The 21132-nt window shown below is 35.0% G+C and overlaps 1 protein-coding gene across 12 annotated transcripts in view; it reads right to left on the reverse strand.

Moving 5' to 3' along the window:
• The window catches only part of CNKSR2 (connector enhancer of kinase suppressor of Ras 2), a 290055-nt gene that overhangs the window by 174054 nt on the left and 94869 nt on the right, over positions 1-21132 (reverse strand). For all 12 annotated transcript variants that reach the window (XM_073013842.1, XM_037986403.2, XM_073013844.1 and 9 more), the window contains exon 5: positions 16979-17020. In XM_073013842.1, coding sequence (XP_072869943.1) covers positions 16979-17020 — 42 coding nt within the window. The remainder of the gene's footprint in view (positions 1-16978; positions 17021-21132) is intronic.

Consider the following 21132-nt stretch of genomic DNA (forward strand, 5'->3'; position numbering starts at 1 on the left):
TGAAAGGTTTCTATACAGGATACTTGGATAGCATGCTAATCTGAAGGGTATGAAGTCAGTATGTTAAAAAGAACCTTTGTGGTTTCTACAAATTGAAGCATATTTCAAAAGAGTCCAATATATAAATAGGAAAGTAATGGACGCATATAAATGGTGCTCTCTCTCTCATATATATATATTTCTTACAACATTTAAGGCCTCATATAATACTCTTGTAATGAGCAATAGTAGCTCTCCTATTCAGGCACTGGTAGTTTTATAGAAGTGAGGTGGAAAAAGGAAAGGCAGAAATACCAGACTGTAGACATTTTAGGGAAAAGAAAATACCAATTAAATTCATCATATTAACTTGTAAAAATGTCTCCTCAGCTTCCTCTTGAGTAATTTTGTTTGCCAAATGCTTGCTATGTGCTAGGTGCTGCTAGAAATGCAAAAGGTGAGTAAAACACATTGAGTTTACCAGCAAAGCTATCAGGACTTAATAGATTAAAGATCTTAAAAAATAGAGTTAGAAAAGAAATCCCATTAGAACTTTGCTTCCTGTTTTAGAGATAGTATACTAGAACCTTTATATTGTAGCATTTGGCACTTAACTAAATAAGGCAATTAGAAGGGGTATAAAATGGCCTTGTTTTACATGCTAATTCTATGCTCATTACTGCATCATACATCAAGTTACTGCAGGAAACCACATTAGCAGTTCCAGGGAAGTTATTTAACGTATCTTATAAAAGCTGAATTTGGTCAATGCTACTCATTAAGTGAAATCATGTGAGATATTATATTATTATAATTTATATTTTAAAACACAGTATTATCTATTACTACCTAAACATATTCTAGAAAAAGAAAATTATAAAATAGCAAGAAAAATACATTTTTATTATAATTCAACAACATTATTATTAGATATAATTTGTAGATCACCTACCATGTGTCTGGCACACTGCTAAATACTTCATATTTATTATCTCATTTATCCTAATAACAACTTCCTAAAGTAGGTATTATAGACAGTTTAACAGATGTAAGAAGGAAGCTAAATAAATAGACCAAGGTCATTAACATGGCAGAAAGACTTGAATTACTAATCATTATTGTGCTAATTCTGTTTCTATGCTTAGCTCTGTACTTCTTTTTTTGATCAATTTCATTTTGTATTGTTTAAAAATCAATGTCTGCATTAGATGGATGTTATATAACATGTTTAAACTACATAGTATAACAAAATATAAGGCAGGCTTGCAAGTGTTTTTGCAATTCAGAATGTAGTTTAGATAAGGAATATTAGAACTGAGACTGTGAAAGACATGGCTCTCTGGGAAAACTTAAAGCAATCTTACCAGCAAAAGGACAACTCTATGCTAGCTAGAAGATGACTAGCAACCATTGTTTAAAGAGGATTATTTGCTATTTTTGCAATATTCATACCAAATTATTTTATTTTTTACTTTATTTTATTTTTGAGATGGAGTCTCGCTCTGTCGCCCAGGCTAGAGTGCAGTGGTGTGATCTTGGCTCACTGCAACCTCTGCCTCCTGGGTTCAAGCAATTCTCTTGTCTCAGGCTCTTGAGTAGCTGGGACTACAGGTGCATGCCACCACGCCTGGCTACTTTTTGTGTTTTTAGTAGAGACGGGGTTTCACCATATTAGTCAGGCTGGTCTTTATCTCCTGACCTCAGGTGATCCACCTACTTCGGCCTCCCAAAGTGCTGGGATTGCAGGCATGAGCCACCGCGCCCAGTCCCCAAAGTATTTTAAATTATATTTACCTTTATTTCTAAAAATAGAAGAAAAATTTGTACCTAAAAATAAAGACTAGTAAATGATATGCCTTAAATAAAGCTACAGAGAACATGAAATGGAAATAAATGTTTAACTGACTTTCTGGATTCTGTTATAAACTACCCAAGGTGACAAAGGATTAATGACTGAATAACAGTTAACAGACAAGGGTAGCCATGACTTAATCTTTTAAAACTGAAGAGTTTCATATGCTGAATTTTATGGTATTGTGTGATATTTTTCTCAGGTAGTTTATATTAATTTCAAATATGAATATAATATATCATATTCTCAGGCTGAAATGCAAAGTTTTTGTATTCTGTTCTATACTATCTATCTATCTGTGCACACACACACACATATATATACACACACACATATACACGCTGGTTTACCTAAATATAAGTTTTAAAGGGAAAAAAGATCTGAGCAGAGCATATTTAGCATAAAATAAAGTAACATTTTAATGTGGGGATTCAAAAATTAATAACCCCACATTAAGACATTAACCAATAATAAGATAGCATTCTTTCATTATGTCTGAATAGATTTCTTTCATTATCTCTGAATTTATCAGATACTTTTAAGATTAATACATGAAGTTTTAGCTATTATTATTTTTTTGAGATGGAGTCTCACTCAGTTGCCCAGGCTGGAGTGCAATGGCGTGATCTCAGCTCACTGCCACCTCCGCCTCCTGGATTCAAGCTATTCTCCTGCCTCAGCCTCCTGAGTAGCTGGGATTACTGGCGCCTGCCATTATACCCAGCTAATTTTTTTGTATTTTTAGTAGAGACGGGGTTTCACCATGTTGGCCTGGCTGGTCTCGAACTCCTGACCTCATGATTCGCCCACCTCTGCCTCCCAAAGTGCTAAGATTACAGGCGTGAGCCACTGCACCTGGCCAGCTATTGTTTTTTAAAAAAAGAAATGCAGAAAGTGTTCTAAGTGCAAACAGTGGTAAAAAGATAAGGGACAGAAAAAAACTCACGTCAGTCTGGAAGCCCACTTAGGCACTATTGAGCTACTTAAAGTATTTTTATTTGCTTTTCTAAATTAAGTGGGGTACTGTTCAATTATTCTTCCAAGTATACTGGAACAAATGAATAAAAATATCTTTAGAATAAAAAATCGAAAAAATTCATTTGATGCAGGAAAGAACTCAAGGCTGATAAGGTTAAAAAAAGCTTTACAAAAGGAAATTTATACTTTTTGGGTATATTCAAGGAAGAAGGGTATAAAATATAAAATCAAGATAAATTAAGGAAGCAACAGATGGATATACGTCTTAAGATGGCAACAATGATGTGAAAGTTACAATTTAAATACAGTTTAAACAATTCAGGCTTATTAGCAATAGCATAGAAAATAGTAATGAAAGTTTATTTTGATAAACAGTGTATACATGTTTAAATATTTATTGATATAATATTTCAATTAAAATGTCTAAAGAATAAAGTATGGGTTTTTTGATTTTTTTTTTTTTTGAAACGGAGTCTCTCTCTGTCGCTAGGGCTGGAGTGCAGTGGTGTGATCTCAGCTCACTGCAACCTCCGCCTCCTGGGTGCAAGCGATTCTCCTGCTTTAGCCTCCCGAGTAGCTAGGACTACAAGTGCGCACCACTACGCCCATCTAATTTTTTGTATTTTTAGTAGAGACGGGGTTTCACTGTGTTGGCCAGGCTGTTCTCGAACTTCTGACCTCGTGATTCGCCTGCCTCAGCCTCCCAAAGTGCTGGGATTACAGGCGTGGGCCACTGTGTCTGGCCAGTATGTTTTTATTTTATTGTTTTATTTGAATATTAGTATAATTCAGTATTATAAGTTCTGCAATTCTGTGCCAATGTAGGATGACATTTGCATTGTACTAGGGGAACAAGGGAGGCTTTATTTTTTACAAAATATCATACATTTATTCTGATAGTAAATTGTGAGAACTCTAAGTATACACCTCACGAAATACAGTATGTTTAGTATCTTAGTACTTTACAGATCTCTGTTGAGCTAGAAATTTTGCACTCTTATGATGGTTCCCTAACAAGACACAACTGTTGAACAATCGTAGGTAACTCTGAAAGAGTAACATTCACAAACAGAATTTAAATTAGTATTTAAAATTATTATTCTATATACAAATTATCCAACACGGGAAGAATTTCTTGTTCATACGAGTACAGAGAATTGAAGGAGAAACAACTTTTTAAACTTGAAAAACTAATGTAATAGAATAAAATTCCAATTTTAACCCAATATTAAAATTATACTTATATACAGCAAAGATTAAGATTTTCAAATAGCTTCAGAAAGCAAATAGTTGCAAGTAAATAAAGGTCATGTGAACTTCATCCCAATAAGGCCTGGAAAACTCCTACAGTCCCTTTACATGTCAAACTCTCATGATGGGGAAAAACACAACAAAAATCACCAGCCTTCATTAAGCCATTCATACCTTCAACAATCACTAAATGTCTGTTACATGATTCAAATGCCAACTACTACATTCAAGGATTTCATAGCGTGGGACAGTGTTTCTGCTAATGTATTTGGTTTTGTGCTTAACATCACTGACATTGAGCATGCTGCCCTTGTGTTCCTGATAACAGAAAAGAAGCAACGACCCCTAAGAGCCTATTATGCATTAAAATTAGTAAGTCAAAATTTATGATCTTAAAAGCATCATTTCCTCCTAATTTCTTACATTTTCCCACATTAAAACTTAAAGGTCCTAAAGTTTATTGACAGTGTTAGTCCTGTTACTACAAGCTTCTAATTACTTAAATCCTTATATTCATAGAATTTTGAGACAGATGATTTGAAATCATTTTGTTCAATCTTCCTGAATGACACTTAGGGATCCATGAGAGGTTAAGTGACATGCACAAGTCACACAACAAAGTTAATGGAAAAGTCAAGACTAAAACCCGGAAGTGCTGATGTTTAGCCAAATGCTCTTTTCACAATGACATGTTGTTGCTTTTAGTCAAAAAAGTCTTTATAATAAATAAGACATGAATCAAATAAGTTACGAGGCAATATAGTACCTTACATTTAAATTCTCAAAAGAATTGTTTTTTAATTTATTCTCTGCTGGCTACTAGTCTCTTATTGGCTTTAAAAAACGCATTTTTTGGGCCAATTTTTAATCTCTGCTGCCAGAGAGGCCCTTTCTGCTAATAGATAGAAACTCTTTTGCTCAACTTATGAATGACTTGTAGTCTTTTGGATATGGCTGACCTGAATTGGACTGAACTCCACCATATTTCAGCTGAGTGGGTCATTACTGGAATGAGACATTTGCTCTTCAGAGAACAACTTTATTTTTTTCTTGGGATGGAGTCTCACTCTGTTGACCAGGCTGGAGTGCAGTGGTGCGATCTCGGCTCACTGCAACCTCCACTTCCTGGGTTCAAGTGATCCTCCTGTCTCAGCCTCCTGAGTAGATGAGACTACAGGCAGGTGTCACCATAATTTTTGTATTTTTAGTAGAGACAGGGTTTCGCCATGTTGGCTGGGCTGGTCTCTAACTCCTGACCTCAAGTGATCTGGCCTCCCAAAGTGTTGGGATTACAGGCGAAAGCCACCGCGTCCGGCCAGAGAACAACTTTAGAATGAAGGAAATATGCAAAAGAACATCACATCAAGGATCAGCACCACACTACCCAGGAAATACACTAGCAAATTGTGCAATGGAATCAAATCCACACTTTTCTTTAGATTCTTGCAACTGTATCATATGTAATAGTATCACTTTTTCTACATTTTGGTCAAATAAATTTTTACATAAACTACAAAAAAAATGCATTTTTTGTTTTTGTTCTTTTTGAGTTGGAATTTAAATTAATGATACTGTATTAGGTATCTATAGCTGTGTAACAAATTACTACAAGGTTGGAGGCTTAAAGAAACACATATTCTCTCAGTTTCCATGGTGCAGGAGTCCAGGCACTGGAACCAGTCCCTGGTCTCACAAGGCAGAAACCAAGGTGTCAACTTGGCTGTATTCCTACAGGGAGGTGTAAGTAAGGAAGAATCTGCTTTCAAGTTCATTCAGGTTGTCAGCAGAATTCATTTCCTTGTGGCTGTATGACTGAGGTCCCCACTTTCCTGTTGGCTGTCATCTGGAGATTGTTCTCAATTCCCAGAGGCCGTTCTCGGGTCCTCACTGAGTGACTCCCTCCACAGGCCCTCTCACAACATGGCAGCTGATTTCTTCAAGGCCAGCAAGAGAATACCTGCCTCCTTTGAATCTTGTTTTAAAGGGCTCACATGATAAGTTTAGGCCCACCAAGATAATCTCCCTTTTAAGTATATTAAAGTCAACTGACAAGAGACCTTAAATATATCCTTGAAATTCCTTCACATTTGCCATAGATCAAAACCTAATCATGAGAGTGAAATTCATCATATTCCCTGGTCTCAACCACACTGAAGAAGAAGGCAATTATATACCACCAGGGGACAGGAGTCCTGGGGGTCATCTCAGAATCCTGTCTACCATGAATGCCAAAGGAAAATTACCAATAGAAAGACATAAAAGAAAGTCACTGAAATTAAATGTCTATAATTTATGACCTTAGAATTAGATTTCGAGGTCATCTATAGAGTCAGCTATAGTATAGTGATTAAAAGCCTCAGACTGAATAGTAACTTCACCACTTACTAGCTCCAAGATCTGGGGAAAGTTGCTTAATTCTTTTGTGTGCCTCAAGTTTCCTTATGTATACAATTGGGATAAAAATAAAACTGATCTCACTGTATTGTGAGGATGACTAAATGAAACAATAACTGATATTTATTGAGAACTTACTATATTTTAAGTATTCTTCTAAGTCATTTACACGTATTAACAAATTTAACCCCCATGACCTCCCTAAGGTAGCGATAATCTGTACAATTATCGCTATTGTACAGATGTAGGAATGGAGGCACAAAGATGTTAAAAACTTGCTCAAGGTCACTCAACTTTTAAATGGCAGAGCCAAGTTACAGCCAGGCAGTTTTGCTTGAGTTCCTGCTTGCTTAACCACTGTGCTTTCAACATTGGCATGTAATTATGAAATATTTTAATGCCTAATAAGCCCAACATTGAGATAATAATACAGCCTAAAAATTGCACTTTAAAATAATAATCAACTAAGAATAAGGTCAATGCCAAAACAGTGAGAAAATGTCAGTCCCAAATGTACACCTCCTTTGATGAGCAAGAAGTGGACCCATGACACTTCCAACCTACTTTCAGCTACTTACCTGAAACAATCTGGTATGAATTAAGAGTTGGGACAAGAGGCTCCACCACTACTCTCCCTTCTGATAGGGAAATAGAGTAAGCTGGAAACCAGAATTGGATCTGGGACAATCTCAATTCTATTTATCTGCTGTTTCATAGGCAGGAAACACAGACAAGCAGACTTGTGGCAGGTTCCGAAGAAGATGAGAGATCACTCATTAGAGGACACACGACTTTCAGGTTCAAGAAAAAGAACGGACTGGACATATTGATAGCTCATCTAAGATGTAGGTTATTAGAAAAATGTTTTGATTTTAGTTTGGATTTTATATTCAAAAAGCAAGAGTGAAGCAGTTCATTATAATTAGATAAGCTTCTGGAAATTTAAGGCACTATACATAGATACACACACACACACACACACACACACACACACACACACATACACTTTATGGATAAATAGGGAACAAACGGCAGATACCTGGGAGCGATGTCTTCACCTATAGTTGAGAAATGTGAAGCAGCTATATGTAGTTTTATGGAGGTAAGAGCTAACCACACTGTGTCAGTTATGAGTTTTGTGGCTCTCAGCTCTAAATTCATCCTTTAGAGATTGCTCTGTGACAATGGATTGGACTCTAAGCATTTATCTTGTACAGTAAGCACAATGTTAAGTTTTTGTCAATAGAGGGCAGTGGAGGGACACTGCAAGGAGAAGAAGGCTTCTAGGTTCCCATGGGCTTTCTTTTATTTTTTCCTGCTCCTATTGCAGGGTCCACTAGCAGTACATGTGTGTGGGGATATTGGTAGTGCTGTGCCCCAGCCGCATGTCTAGATCATGTAGTCCCACAGTGACGTTGCAGCCTCAGCCTGGGCTCAGTGATCACCATCCTGAGGCTATCTCAACATGCTCTCCAGACCTCTTACTCACAGCATCATCCTAACTCTTGCTGTGAACCTTCCCAGCAGCATCACTTGCCTACATCCTTGAAGGCTGTCTTCCACTTGCCTGGCAACTGAGGATAAGCTCTGATCTAGGCAACCCAGTGAAGGTGCAGCCACACCTTCTCAGCCTTGGGAAGGGTGTTCCACTTAAAAGATATCCTTCCTTGGGTACTATTTCTCAGTTGTAGGACATGGTTTAGGGCGTTCTTTACCTGTTCGCAGGTATTTCTTATCATAATTTATAATTATTTATATCAAACTTCCTTTAAGTTACTGTGTGGCTTCTGTTTCCAGACTGATTCAATTACCTTGTTAAAGAAATCTTTACATTGACAGTGACTGTAACTGTACTTAAAAAAAATGTACAGCATTAATCCAGCTATCTCACTACTAGGTATCTACCCAAAGGAAAATAAATCATTATATCAAAATTCACAATAGCAAAGATAAGGAAGTAAATAAGCTAAGTGTCGATCAACAGACTGGATTAAAATGTGATATATATGTGTGTACATATATGTCTCTGTGTGTGTGTGTGTGTGTGTATACACACCATGGAACACTACTCAGCCATAAGAAGTATAAAATCATGTCTTCTGCAGCAACATGGATGGAACTGGAGGCCATTACCTTAAGTGAAATAACTCAGAAAGAGAAAGTCAAATACCACATGTTCTCACGAATAAGTGAGAGCTAAAAAAAATGTATACATGTGGACATAGACTGTGAAATGATAAACACTGGGGACTTAGAAGAGTGGAAGGGTGGGAGGGGGTAAGGGGTGAGAAATGACTTAATGGTTACAGTGTACACCATTCAGGTGATGGCTACACTAAAAGCCCAGACTTCACCACTATGCAATATATCCATGTATCAAAACTGAATATGTGCCATCTAACTTTATTTTTACAAATATATAGTGTCCTTGGTCATATATAGAGTGGTCTCAAATAAAGACAGTCCTTCAATTTATCACTTTATGTGGCCATACTGCTTTCTAATGATCTTATGAATTTGTCATCTAAGAATTATGGCATTTAGACCTTAAAAGTCACAGATACTCCAAGGCCTCAACTTAGTCAGAAAGGCTAACTTAGCTTGTTTACAGCTAGTAAATGCCAGAACGGGGTCAGGACACCTATCCTTTTAACTCTCAGATTGGTGCTCTTTCTACTATATTATTCTACCTCACTTGACTCTCCAGCAAAAATGAATATTACTGTGAGGACAAGAATTGTACTCTCAGAGTCAGTATGAATATGAAAGCATTTTGCAATGCATAATGTGTTCAGCAAATGTAATGTTAGCAAGAACACCTATATAAATAAATATACTGCCTTATAAAATGTCTATCTAAATCATAATCAGAAACAGTAAAACCAGATTATTTTAATTCTTCGTATAGGCCACACACATTTTCTTTTTGTCTCAGGAAAGACAAACATTTTCTACCTCTATCATGTTATATCTGGATTTCTCCTTTTTCCTTTCCTGCATGAAGCATCATTGTGGAGAATTTATAGTTAAAATAATTTGCAATGCAATTAACCACCAAAGTGTCAAAATCTGAAAATAATGTAATATAACACCAAAGAGTCCAATGCCTATTTCAGCAATATTGTTAGCACATTTCTTCAGGCTGACCGCAAAGATAATAAAGGGGGCTGAGATAGTAGGGTCACCTTAACTTCGAAAACATAAAGAAGCATCTTACGCTTTTCATCTATAAAACTCAGTATTAGAGTTGATGTTTTAGTGAGACTGACCATAATTTACATGTTCAAATGTTACAGTTACCACTAAAATCTCAACCATACTGAAAAAAAATTCAGTTTGCATTTGGACCAAGATCATAGCTTTTAGAAGAGTCTGGGCTACAAATGGCAAAAGCTGCCTCATCACAGCATCAGAGACCTCCTGAAGACCAGTTAAAATTATCTTTAGGGATTTTTAAGTCACTAGAGTACCATTGTTTTCAAGAAATCTCTAAAGATAAGATATTAACATTAATATGATCACTTTTATTTCATTTTGGTGCATGCTGCTACCCTAGTACTTAAACATATCCTCAAGGTTTTGATCCATCAGAATAGGAAAGCTATACTTCTATAAATGATATGATATAGATGTCAGGGCAAAGATTAAAATGAGCCCTTTACTTTCTCCTCCACGCTCCTCTCTTACATCTAACTGTTGGCTCTATGCAGTTTAAGCTATTTCTAGTCTGGATAGCACAGAAGACATAATAATCTCACTACAGATGGAGTTTAAGGGCAAGGAATTCATAAATTTAAAGAAAGGAAAAAATTACACAGAATGTTTATGAAATAAAACAAATACTTAACATACTAAAATAAGCCTAATTCATGATCAAACCTAAATTAACAAAAGAAAAAATAGCTTGGAGGAAAAAAAAAGAGACAGAAAGAAGAGAAGAAAGCATTCCTGAGAATGTTCTGTAAACTGTAAAGTACTATATAATTAGAAGATAATATTAGCACTAAAATAATAAAATAGGTATTTGCTATATTTATGATATTTACAAAAACAATGGGGTAAAATGCTAAAATACAAAGTGCCATATACAAGGTCATACCTTTGGCTAATGTAAAAGGTGTTTTTGAGCTCAGAACAATCTGATTTAAACAATGTGACCTTAATGATTATGCCTGGCCTGGGATTTCCATGAGTTTAATCAAAGCCGACAAGTGTTCCAGGCTCACCAATGAGAGTGGCAGGGCAGAGACAAGCAGAGGAAGTCTGCTAAAACACAAGCTCTGAAATGACTTCTCAGGAGAGTTTATCACTCCAGACTCAAAGGCTGTACTGAAAGGCAGGAGTGAGGAGTAAGTAGAGTACAGAACTGAAAATTCCAGATTCTCTGTAACTCATTTATTATATAAAACAAGGATCTGCACAGAGCAAAACAGATGGGCTCCAAACTGCCAGAGAAAGTGTAATCCAGAACAAAACCTAACTGGAATGAAAAGATCAGATCAATAGAAGTGAAACATAACATTATTTATCTTTAGTCGATAATCACTGAGATATATACTACATTGATTATCTGTATTGCCTTTTGTCCTTTATGGTTGTATTCTATTGTCTGTTCCATTATACTTAATGGCAAATTCCAAGGAAACTCAAGCTGTTCAGTCTCCTTTTATTCATTCTCACACTTCATATTAACAGACATCCCTGCCCAACACTGCAACCAATCTCCCTTCCCACCAGGGATTTTGGTCTTCACAGCCTACTTCTTTCTGATTTTAAGCAGGAAGACACTCTCTAATTTTAAAGGTAAGGAAAGTGAACGAAAATCTAGCCTAAGGATTGTCCAAGTCCCTTCTGACTAGTTCAATATATGTAACATAAAGTCATCCATTAAAAGCAATCAGAATTCTAACTATACTGGAATAAATATGTACTTTTATACTTTTTCATTATGAAAGAAATGCAAATTAATTGAAAAAAAATTGGGAAGATACATGCTTTCTCCATGGTTTATTTTCTGCTTCCCTGTTGTTAGTTTAATGTACTATTTTCTTAGTTCATTTGCTCTCAGTTTATAGTGACCTTACCTTCTTTATAGTATGGTATTCTTTTTTAACAAAGGTAATATCTTTTGGCTCATATTGAAAACATTAAACAAGTGTTCATAATAAACCTACTTCATGTGGAAGGATTTTCTTCTAATATATCAGAGGATACTTCCTCTACTCTTTCCCATTCTTTTTCTTTACTCATCCTTAAATACAGATCTATTTCAGGGAAAGACACACCACCTCACAACCTCAACTCTCTCAGTTTGCTCACGTGTTGAAAGGCACTCTGATGCTTGTACAGGTTGAGTATCTCTAATCCGAAAATCAGAAACTTTTTGAGCACTCACATGATGCTCAACAGGAAACACTCATTGGAGCACTTTGGTTTAGTATTTTCAGATTAGTGACACTCAACTGTTAAGTATATCATGCAAATATTCCCAAATCCAAAAGAATCTGAAATCCGAAACACATCTAATCTCAAGCATTTCAGATAAGGGACACTCAACTTGTACTGCCTTGTGGAATTCCTGGGCTATAACAAGTTTTCATAAGTAATAAGTTCTCCTTCCTCTTGAAAATTGCCTTCCCTATCCTCTGGACAAAATAAAGATTTAGGGGTAGGGTTTAGGCTAAGAGAGTTGATGTTCTAGTGCCTATCTCAAGCTACTATAATCTCTATTCAGTAATCTGGGGTCTCCTTGTTCCTTCTAAATGGCAGCCATCACTGGGGATGTTCTAAAAACCTATTTAACTCACAGTCCAATGTACTAAAGTGAAGAGGTTCTTAAGAACTATTAATATATTACACAGGATTCTAAATCTGCCTGGCATTAGAAAGATTTCAGCCATGTTCTTTAGGTTAGTCAATGGTTGGCTACTAGCACTGTTTTCACTCCTTACCCATTTGAAACTCTTACTCATTTGTTAAAAATACTTATCTTTTAGAAAAGATTTCTGGGTACATAGTAGGTATGCATTAGGTATTTATGGAGTACATTAGATATTTGGATACAGGCATACAATGTGTAATAATTACATCAGGGTAAATGGGGGTATCCATCACCTCAAGCATTTATCATTTCTTTGTGTTATGAACATTCCAGTAATACTCCTCCCTCAGTTACTCTAAAACGTACAACAAATTATTGCTGACTGTAGTCCCTCAGTTACTCTGTTGTGCTATCAAGTAGTAGATCTAATTCATTGTATCTAACTATAAAATACTCATTTTTAATCTAGATTTTGGGCTGCTATTCAGGCATTTCTACAGATATTTTAGTACTTTCTTTTTCTGATTAACACATACTTGTTATGCTATATTTAACCATTATACAAACACATAATTTAAAGTTAATGCCCCTAAAATTTATCCTATTCCTTGCAAAGGCAACCAACATTAAGTCTATTGCATAGTTCTTCAAATTATTTTCTTCACTATAAATACACTGCTTTTTTACACAAATGTTATGCTATATCTACTGTTTTGAAGCTTGCTTTTGTGAGTTATGCATATCTTGATGTCAATCACTATCAGGATACTTTATGTGATCCAAAATACTTTAAAATTTGGATTGCCACTTAGAGGCACTTCATTGTACTAGACTCCCCACTCAGCCCACTTTTTCTCCAGCTACTGCTGTGGCAATCTGCTTCACTTCAGTTGTATTACCTTTGCTTTCTGTCCTAGAGGTCTCTGGTACCTCCAAAAACCTGGTAGTGTGAGAGTTAACATCCCAAGGAGCCATCTTTGACGAATAGGATAATTGGATTAGTGCCAGCAGATACATTCTCCCTCTTCAATCTTTGTCAGTCAGGTTGGACAATTCTGAGGCACATTCTACAGGGGTTCTCAGAAGGTCCTGATGGGATCGAACTTCAGTTCCCTATAGTGGTGAACAATTCTAGAATCCATATTGATTCTCCTTCCCAGTGTCTCTTCTGTGCCTTGGGATAACTAATCAACATAAACTATCTGCATTCAAGCCTTTGTAGGCTCTGTTTTCCAGAAAGAACCCAGGCTAAGATGCTCATATAGAATACATATTAATTCATCTTTGAAAAGGAGCCATTATAAATCATATTGTACTTAGAATATTCGAGTATCATAGAAACAAGGAAAACATTAAAACTAACTCACAATTTCATCCTAAACAAGCTATATAAAAACTCAGGCTTTTGATTTTCTGGTGCGTATAAAAAGGAGAGAAAGAGGAAATTAAAAACCCTAAATAGGCCGGGTGCGGTGGCTCATGCCTGTAATCCCAGCACTTTGGGAGGCCGAGGTGTGTGGGTCACGAGGTCAGGAGATCCAGACCATACTGGCTAACAGGGTGAAACCCTGTCTCTACTAAAAAATACAAAAAAATTAGCCGGGCATGGTGGCGGGCACCTGTAGTCCCAGCTACTCGGGAGGTTGAGGCAGGAGAATGGCGTGAACCTGGGAGATGGAACTCGCAGTGAGCCGAGATCATGCCACTGTACTCCAGCCTGGGCGTAAAAGCTCCAGCTTGAACAAGACTGTCTCAAAAAAAAGAAACTCAACCAACAACAACAAAAAACCTAAATAATGAGATATAACCTAAATAAATAAATAAATACTAGAAAGAGGACTACCAGATTATAAAGCTCTGTCTAGAAAATTTACTTATTTATTTTCTCCTAGCAACAATCATTCATGAAAGATATTAATATCCCCATTTTACATAATTAGAACAAACTCTCAAGAACATCACTTGATTCAGCTCACTGAGATAGAAAACGGTAGAATTAGGATTCAGACACAGGTTTTTAGACTCAAAGTTATTTCTTCTACACTATAGAGATCTGGAAAGATACTTGTTCTAGAAATTTTCTTTAGCATCATATACTAAGTGGTACTGTATACTATTTTATTATTCCAAAAAATTAACTATTCTTATGAGAAAAGTAATATACAAGTATACATACAACCTTTTAGTAAAGGCTGGGTAATCTTTGTATAAAACGGTCAGGATGGGAAGTAGAAGAATAACATGAAAAGACAAGTGCTTTCTGAGACGAACTGATTTGGTTAATGCCATTCACTGTTGCCATCATCATCAGACAGGATTTTTAAATTCTCACTAGCTGGAATGCAAAATTGCCAAGGTAAACATACGGCATTCATTTCTAAACTCCTTCAGTACTATTTACGCTGTTACTTATTTCTAATAGCAAGTAGCCCAGAATCTGACTTTTAAGAAAGGTAAGTCAATATGAGTCAATTATTAGGAATTTATTTAAGAAACTAAAAATTACTTATTATTTTAAAATTATTTAAAATTAAAAACATTTAGTGATTAAGAACTTTTAAAATTTGGCTATTACTTATTATGGTTTTTATTTAATAAAATTTCAATCATCATTTTATAACCCCAAAGAGATTTTTCCTTAGTCTAATTAATTAAAATGATATTTAAGGTCTTTAGTACAAGAGAAATCCCACAGTATTTCTTTCATCATTTAAATTTATTTCTGTTATTCTGTCATATGGTGGAATCTGAAATTTCCTCAGAAATAAAATTTCATATTTTTTACAGTTCTCTAGAGATTCTTTTTCTATAAATTATTTACATGTCCTTTGTTGATATCTGAATATTGATCACAAATGTGCATTTGTAACTGGAACTATTCCTCCACAGAAAAGGCTACATCAACAGATGTAAAAATATATACCATACATAAATTAATTGAGAAAAACAAGGCAAAAAGAAATCATGTATATAAATTAGAGCCAAGAATGAAGCTAAATACAAAACAAATACCATGAGATGCACTTGTCCATTATGAGCCACAAATTTTAATCTTAAGTTCGTAGCAGCCAATGCATAAAGAAAAGTACAGCTCTTTTTGGTACTAACATCAGGGAGAGATTACTCCTGAGAAATCTGATAAAGAAAAAAATGTTAACACACACTGACCTCAATAACAGCCTTGAAGTAAACACAATGAAGAACCCACAGCAGTGTACCAAAGTCGAATTCAGTAAATTCAATACTTCAGAAAGAACAGTCATTGTCACAGAAAATTCAACGCCAAAGAAACAGTCACTCACAGAAAATAAAATGTAGGTGGGAAAGGCTCTGTGCATGCTCCTTAGTTATTGACAAAATAGGCACAGCTAGACAGTAGCCCTGGGTTTCATGGGAAAAAAGATAGTACAATTTGTAAAGCCTCAGGGAACTAGAACTGGTAGCAACTGCCAGATCTGGAAAGGGCATGGGCTTTGGTATGAGATTCTGTGTTCAAACTGAATAGTTGAACAACTTAATATTTGTGACCCTTAGTTCCACCATCTGCAAAAGTAGGATTAAATGAGAGAATACACTTATAGAAACTAAGCTAATACTTGAAATATATAGGCCCTAAATAAATATTAGTGTCTTTCTATTCTCCAGGCCCTATAGGTAGATCGACATGAGGGAGTTGTAATTATTTTCCCTCTTGGACTAATAAGGAGAAAAGTACATTAATTATCCACTCCTGAGACTATTCTTACAAACCACAAAGGGCATCCCTACTGCACAATGAGGGGGAGAGGATTAGCAGAGGATTATTCAGTACCATTTATATAGTAGATAACAAAAAAGGAATAGGGATGCTGTACCGCTGATATTCTGATTTCCCTCCATACATACATTCAGACGTTTTAAAAGTATTTACTTTTCTAAATACAAAATAGTATTCTTTTATAAATATTCAAACATTTCAGAAACATAAAACTTATAAACTGATATTAGGAATAAATGAGGCAAATGTCCTTTTACAAACATATGAATCTTCACCGCCTAGTACCTGGCAGATGCAGAAATGACATGATTTCACACACACCAGAGGTGAAGAAGTTATTAGGACAAACCAGCATTGATCAAGAAATGCATTTACAAATAAAAGTGGCCAACTGTTCATTAAGAAGACAGGAGATGGCTTTTCAACAAAGTAAAATGTATCCATAGCCCATTTCTAGTAATAAAATATATGTAAAGTCATTAACTGATTCAAAAATATTGCCATATTACCATTTGAAAGGTTGTCTGGTAAGTATAGAAATGGAGCAAAGGAAATTTGATTTTTTTAATAAAGTATTTCATCCAAATGATGATAGAGATGAATTACCCATTATAGAACAGAATACCTCTGATCTTTTTTTTGTAATAGATGAACAGTAAAAGAAATTCTCATTTCAAATTCTCCTTGCTCTACATTATTAATTTTTTATTACATTCCAACCTTGCTACATATTACAATTTAAAAATATTGTATCTTTTTTTCCTATTAGGTACAATAGAATGGTTATAACTAACGTAATTTGTTATGCTTTGATTCTTTTGTAGATTTCCTATAAAAATACACTTAACTGATATGGTCAGTAGATTTTTTTCTTATGGTTCACTTCTTCTAGTTGATCAAGGAAATATTCTCTAACAAAGATTAAAATAAATCCAAGTGTACTCACCACGTGAAGAATTTTATTCTCTGTTTCATATACAGTACAATCCTGAAAAAAAGAACCATACACATTAGATTCAAAATATCAAGCATTCTTTTAAAATATTTTCTTAGAAATTATACTATAATTTTAAAAGTCTTAACAATTCAAGCAAAAATAATAGGAAAAATCTGGGATGCTATATACCAAAATATTAATAATGGTTAGCTCTGATGGTCACTAACAGAGGATATCCTTATTTTTGCTTAACTGTATATTCTAATTTTACTACCTTTAAATGCATACTAAAAGACAATATACATTAAGTAGACTTTTAAAAACAAATATTGAAAAAATATTGTAATCATTTTCTATCTAAGCTTTTACACGTGATAAATGTATTTTGTTGAAATGTCCCTAACATTTCAAATACTAATTTATTATCAATTAGAACATTAAAAAACACACTAACATTTATTTCAATAGTCCTATCAAAATCTCAAATAATTTTATATTTTTAACTATTGCAAGCTATTAAATATACTTTACAGTACACATTTAAAATTAATACATCTACTAATAATAATTACCCAGTTCATAGTTCTCACCTAAATTTAAGTCCCAGGAATTACAAAAAATTCTTTCAAAAGCCACCATGGTCTTTTTTTTTTTAACCTGCAGTTACTGGACATACAATAAGCAGCAATACAACAAACTGATCTTTGCTTAGAGACAATGTTTCTATGGCACAGTTTCCTCACGAAATTTATAAAACGGGCATATTGGTAACAACCCAATAAAACTGTTGTAAGAATTAAGTGACAAAATGAGATAAATCAATAGAATCTGACATACATTAAGTGATAAATACATTTTAACCATGTATTAGTGTCACTATTTTAGTTTTTTTTTTTTGGAGACAGAGTTTTGCTCTTGTTGCCCAGGCTGGAGTGCAATGGCACAATCTCGGTTCACAGCAACCTCTGCCTCCTGGGTTCAAGCGATTCTCCTACCTCAGCCTCCCGAGTAGCTGGGATTACAGGCACGTGCCACTATGCCCCGCTAATTTTGTGTATTTTTAGTAGAGACAGGGTTTCTCCATGTTGGTCAGGCTGGTCTCAAACTCCCAACCTTAGGTGATCGGCCCGACTCCGCCTCCCAAAGTGCTGGGATTACAGGCGTGAGCCACCGCGCCTGGCCATCACTATTTTAACTTTAAAAAACTAACTTTACTTCAAAAAATAAAATTATTATTTGGCTAATTTTGAAAAAGCAAACCCACCCATTTCCACAGTACTGAATATTTTAAGAAATGATATTCCAGTTCATTTTTTCCCGAATTTAATTTTAACAAAAAGGAATGTTGTTCAACACAATTTTTGATAATGCAACTTCACCACAATGCCTTGTAGAAGAAATACATACTCAGATCAGGGGCAAAGGTTTAAAAATAAAACTTAAGTATATTTTACAAATTCAAAGAAATACTTAAGATTTGGGTCTTGTCTTTCTGAAGGACTCATATGCCAAAGGAGAGATAATCTGGGAAAAGTTGGTAAGTTGCCCAGTTTCTGCATGCTGCTTCTATAGCTTGCTTCAGCTGCAATGTATGCAAATTCCATTATTTGCCTACCTTCCAGAATCAGAGGGTATGACTAAACATTCAAAGGGATTCTCTTCAAGGAAAAAAGTAAATATGATCTGAATGTATACTCTAGCAGTGGATAATAATCATACAGAAAGTGACTATTTCAAGTATCTTTAAAATATAAAAATTTACTAGCACATTCCTAGTGTGATCCAACAAAAAGAACTGTTAAAATAATCTTAAACTGTTTTCAGTAATCATATGATGTTAGATGGTAGTGTTGTGATTATTGTCATGCAGAATCTGTTGTGTGTGCTTTGTAAGATGAATAACTGAACAATTATATGACTGCCATTCTATCACTCCAGTGTCATTGTTAAGTATTTTTAGCATGGGATAAAGCTGACACATATATAAGATTGAAGAAGTTAAATAACATGCTGGCGCCTCTTGAAGTATTATCTATGTACATACATATATATATGTACGCATGTATTTCTTAGCTCTGCAACCTGAAAAGGCATAGGAACAATGACCTAGCTAGTAATGATACACTTCCCAGAGTTTATGGTCTGAAAACCACATTTCCCAGGCTTTGTTGGAAAATGGCTGATGTGAGATCTGGAATAGGAAATGTACAAGATGAGCTTGGATTATACTGTGATACAAGACAGAAGGAAGTTATCAAAGACTACTAGGAGTAGCGTATCAAGACTACTACTACACAGGAGTTGACTCTTGTGTTAGTAGGACTCAGGACTCAACAGGAAGAGATTCCCCCTGGCCAAACACGAAACAATCTGAGCATCTAAAAGGATAATAACTGCAATGTATGGAAACACAATGAATAGTATTAAATATATGTTTGATGCTATATTAATATTACATTTTAAATATGCTACCTATATCTAAATACAGTTAGTAATATTTAAATAATGTTGAATATATTAATTAGACAATATAAAATAGACATATTTTTCACCTTGATTCAGCAAATATTAATCAACCATACTAGGGATAAAAGGATGAATAAAACATGGCCCCTGACTTTAAGAGAAGGGCTGTTCAGGGAGATAGGAATTCACACAAATAAGTTAAAACACAGAATTTAAAAGTATTCATGCTGTTTTAAGTGTTTTTAACTTCAGAAGTATAAATGATACATAATTACACAAATCAATAGATAAAAGGCAAATTATTTAAAATTTCAAGATATTAATATATTTGTATTAAAATTCAACAGGAAATCAAATTCAACGTATAGTATACTGGATTGTACTATACATTGCTCTAGTCAAATTTCAAACTTTTTAAAAAGTTCTACCAGCTGCGGGTTAGTGACAGAAAGGATGACATCTGTGATCCTAGATTTAAGATTATTTGAAGAACAAAATATTGGTGCACACTCAACTATTTTGACATGACCCTGAAAGACAAAGTTTAAGGGAGATATATGAGGTGATTGAGGTGGTCAAGTTTTTCTACCAGTCCAAAAAAACGCCACATATAAATATTAAAATTAAGAACTTGTTATTTAAAATAAACAAAACTAAATGATTGTAAAATGAATTTAAATACATTTTAAATAATGTTTTTGATAAGTTTGCAGCACTTATGTATGTAAAGTTAAGTTTAAATCTGCATTAAGAGATTTGGGATACTCTTGATTAGTGTAACAAAGGCACAATTATGGGAGCTAGAGGAGCAGAGGAGGAAGAAACTAAACTCTGTGTGAAAACAAATCAAGAAAGGTGGCTTTTAACTGGGTCTTGGAAACAGTGGGTCTTCAGAAAGAGAAAATAATGGCATCATTGCAAAAGCAATCAATGTAATCTACACTCAGTTAAGCTACTATAGTAATTTTCAGATTTTACTTCTGCATTAAGAATCATTTGAGGGGTGGGTTAAAATGTAGATTCCCAGAAATACAGATCTAGTTGATTCAGAGTGAGGCCTCCAAGATGATATTTATAAAGATGGTATTTTGAGAAACACTTGATCTATTTTATAGGATTACCATGTGATACAGGAACACCAAAGTTATCCCAAAATTATCAAATATATAGAATTCATAAACTGGTAACCTTTTTATAACATTATCTGCCAGCTCACTCCAAATAGTTCTCAGATCCACAGAATTGTATGTTTGATTACACTTTCCCCCAATTCATTGATTATTTTTTCCTATTAAACTTATTTCTTTCTTCAATAGCTTACTATATTGAACAGTTGCTTCTACTTGTTTGTATTTCTATCTTCTTTCAGCAAGGTCGGCTTGTCAGTTATTGAAACCCAGAGGCTTTCCACAAAGGGTGAGGATGCAGCATATTAAAAATAGAAGCCAGGCACAGTGGCTCATGCCTGTAATCCCAGCACTTTGGGAGGCCTAGGTGGGCGGATCACTTAAGGCTAGGAGTTCAAGACTAGCTTGGCCAACATGGTGAAACCCCACCTCTACTAAAAATACAAAAATTAGCTGGGTGTGGTGGCACATGCCTGTAATCCCAGCTACTCAGAAGGCTGAGGTAGGAGAATCGCTTGAACCTGAGAGGTAGAGGTTGCAGTGAGCCAAGATCGCACCACTGCACTCCAG

The sequence above is a fragment of the Chlorocebus sabaeus genome, chromosome X, assembly GCF_047675955.1.
Source record: "Chlorocebus sabaeus isolate Y175 chromosome X, mChlSab1.0.hap1, whole genome shotgun sequence".
NCBI lineage: Eukaryota > Metazoa > Chordata > Mammalia > Primates > Cercopithecidae > Chlorocebus > Chlorocebus sabaeus.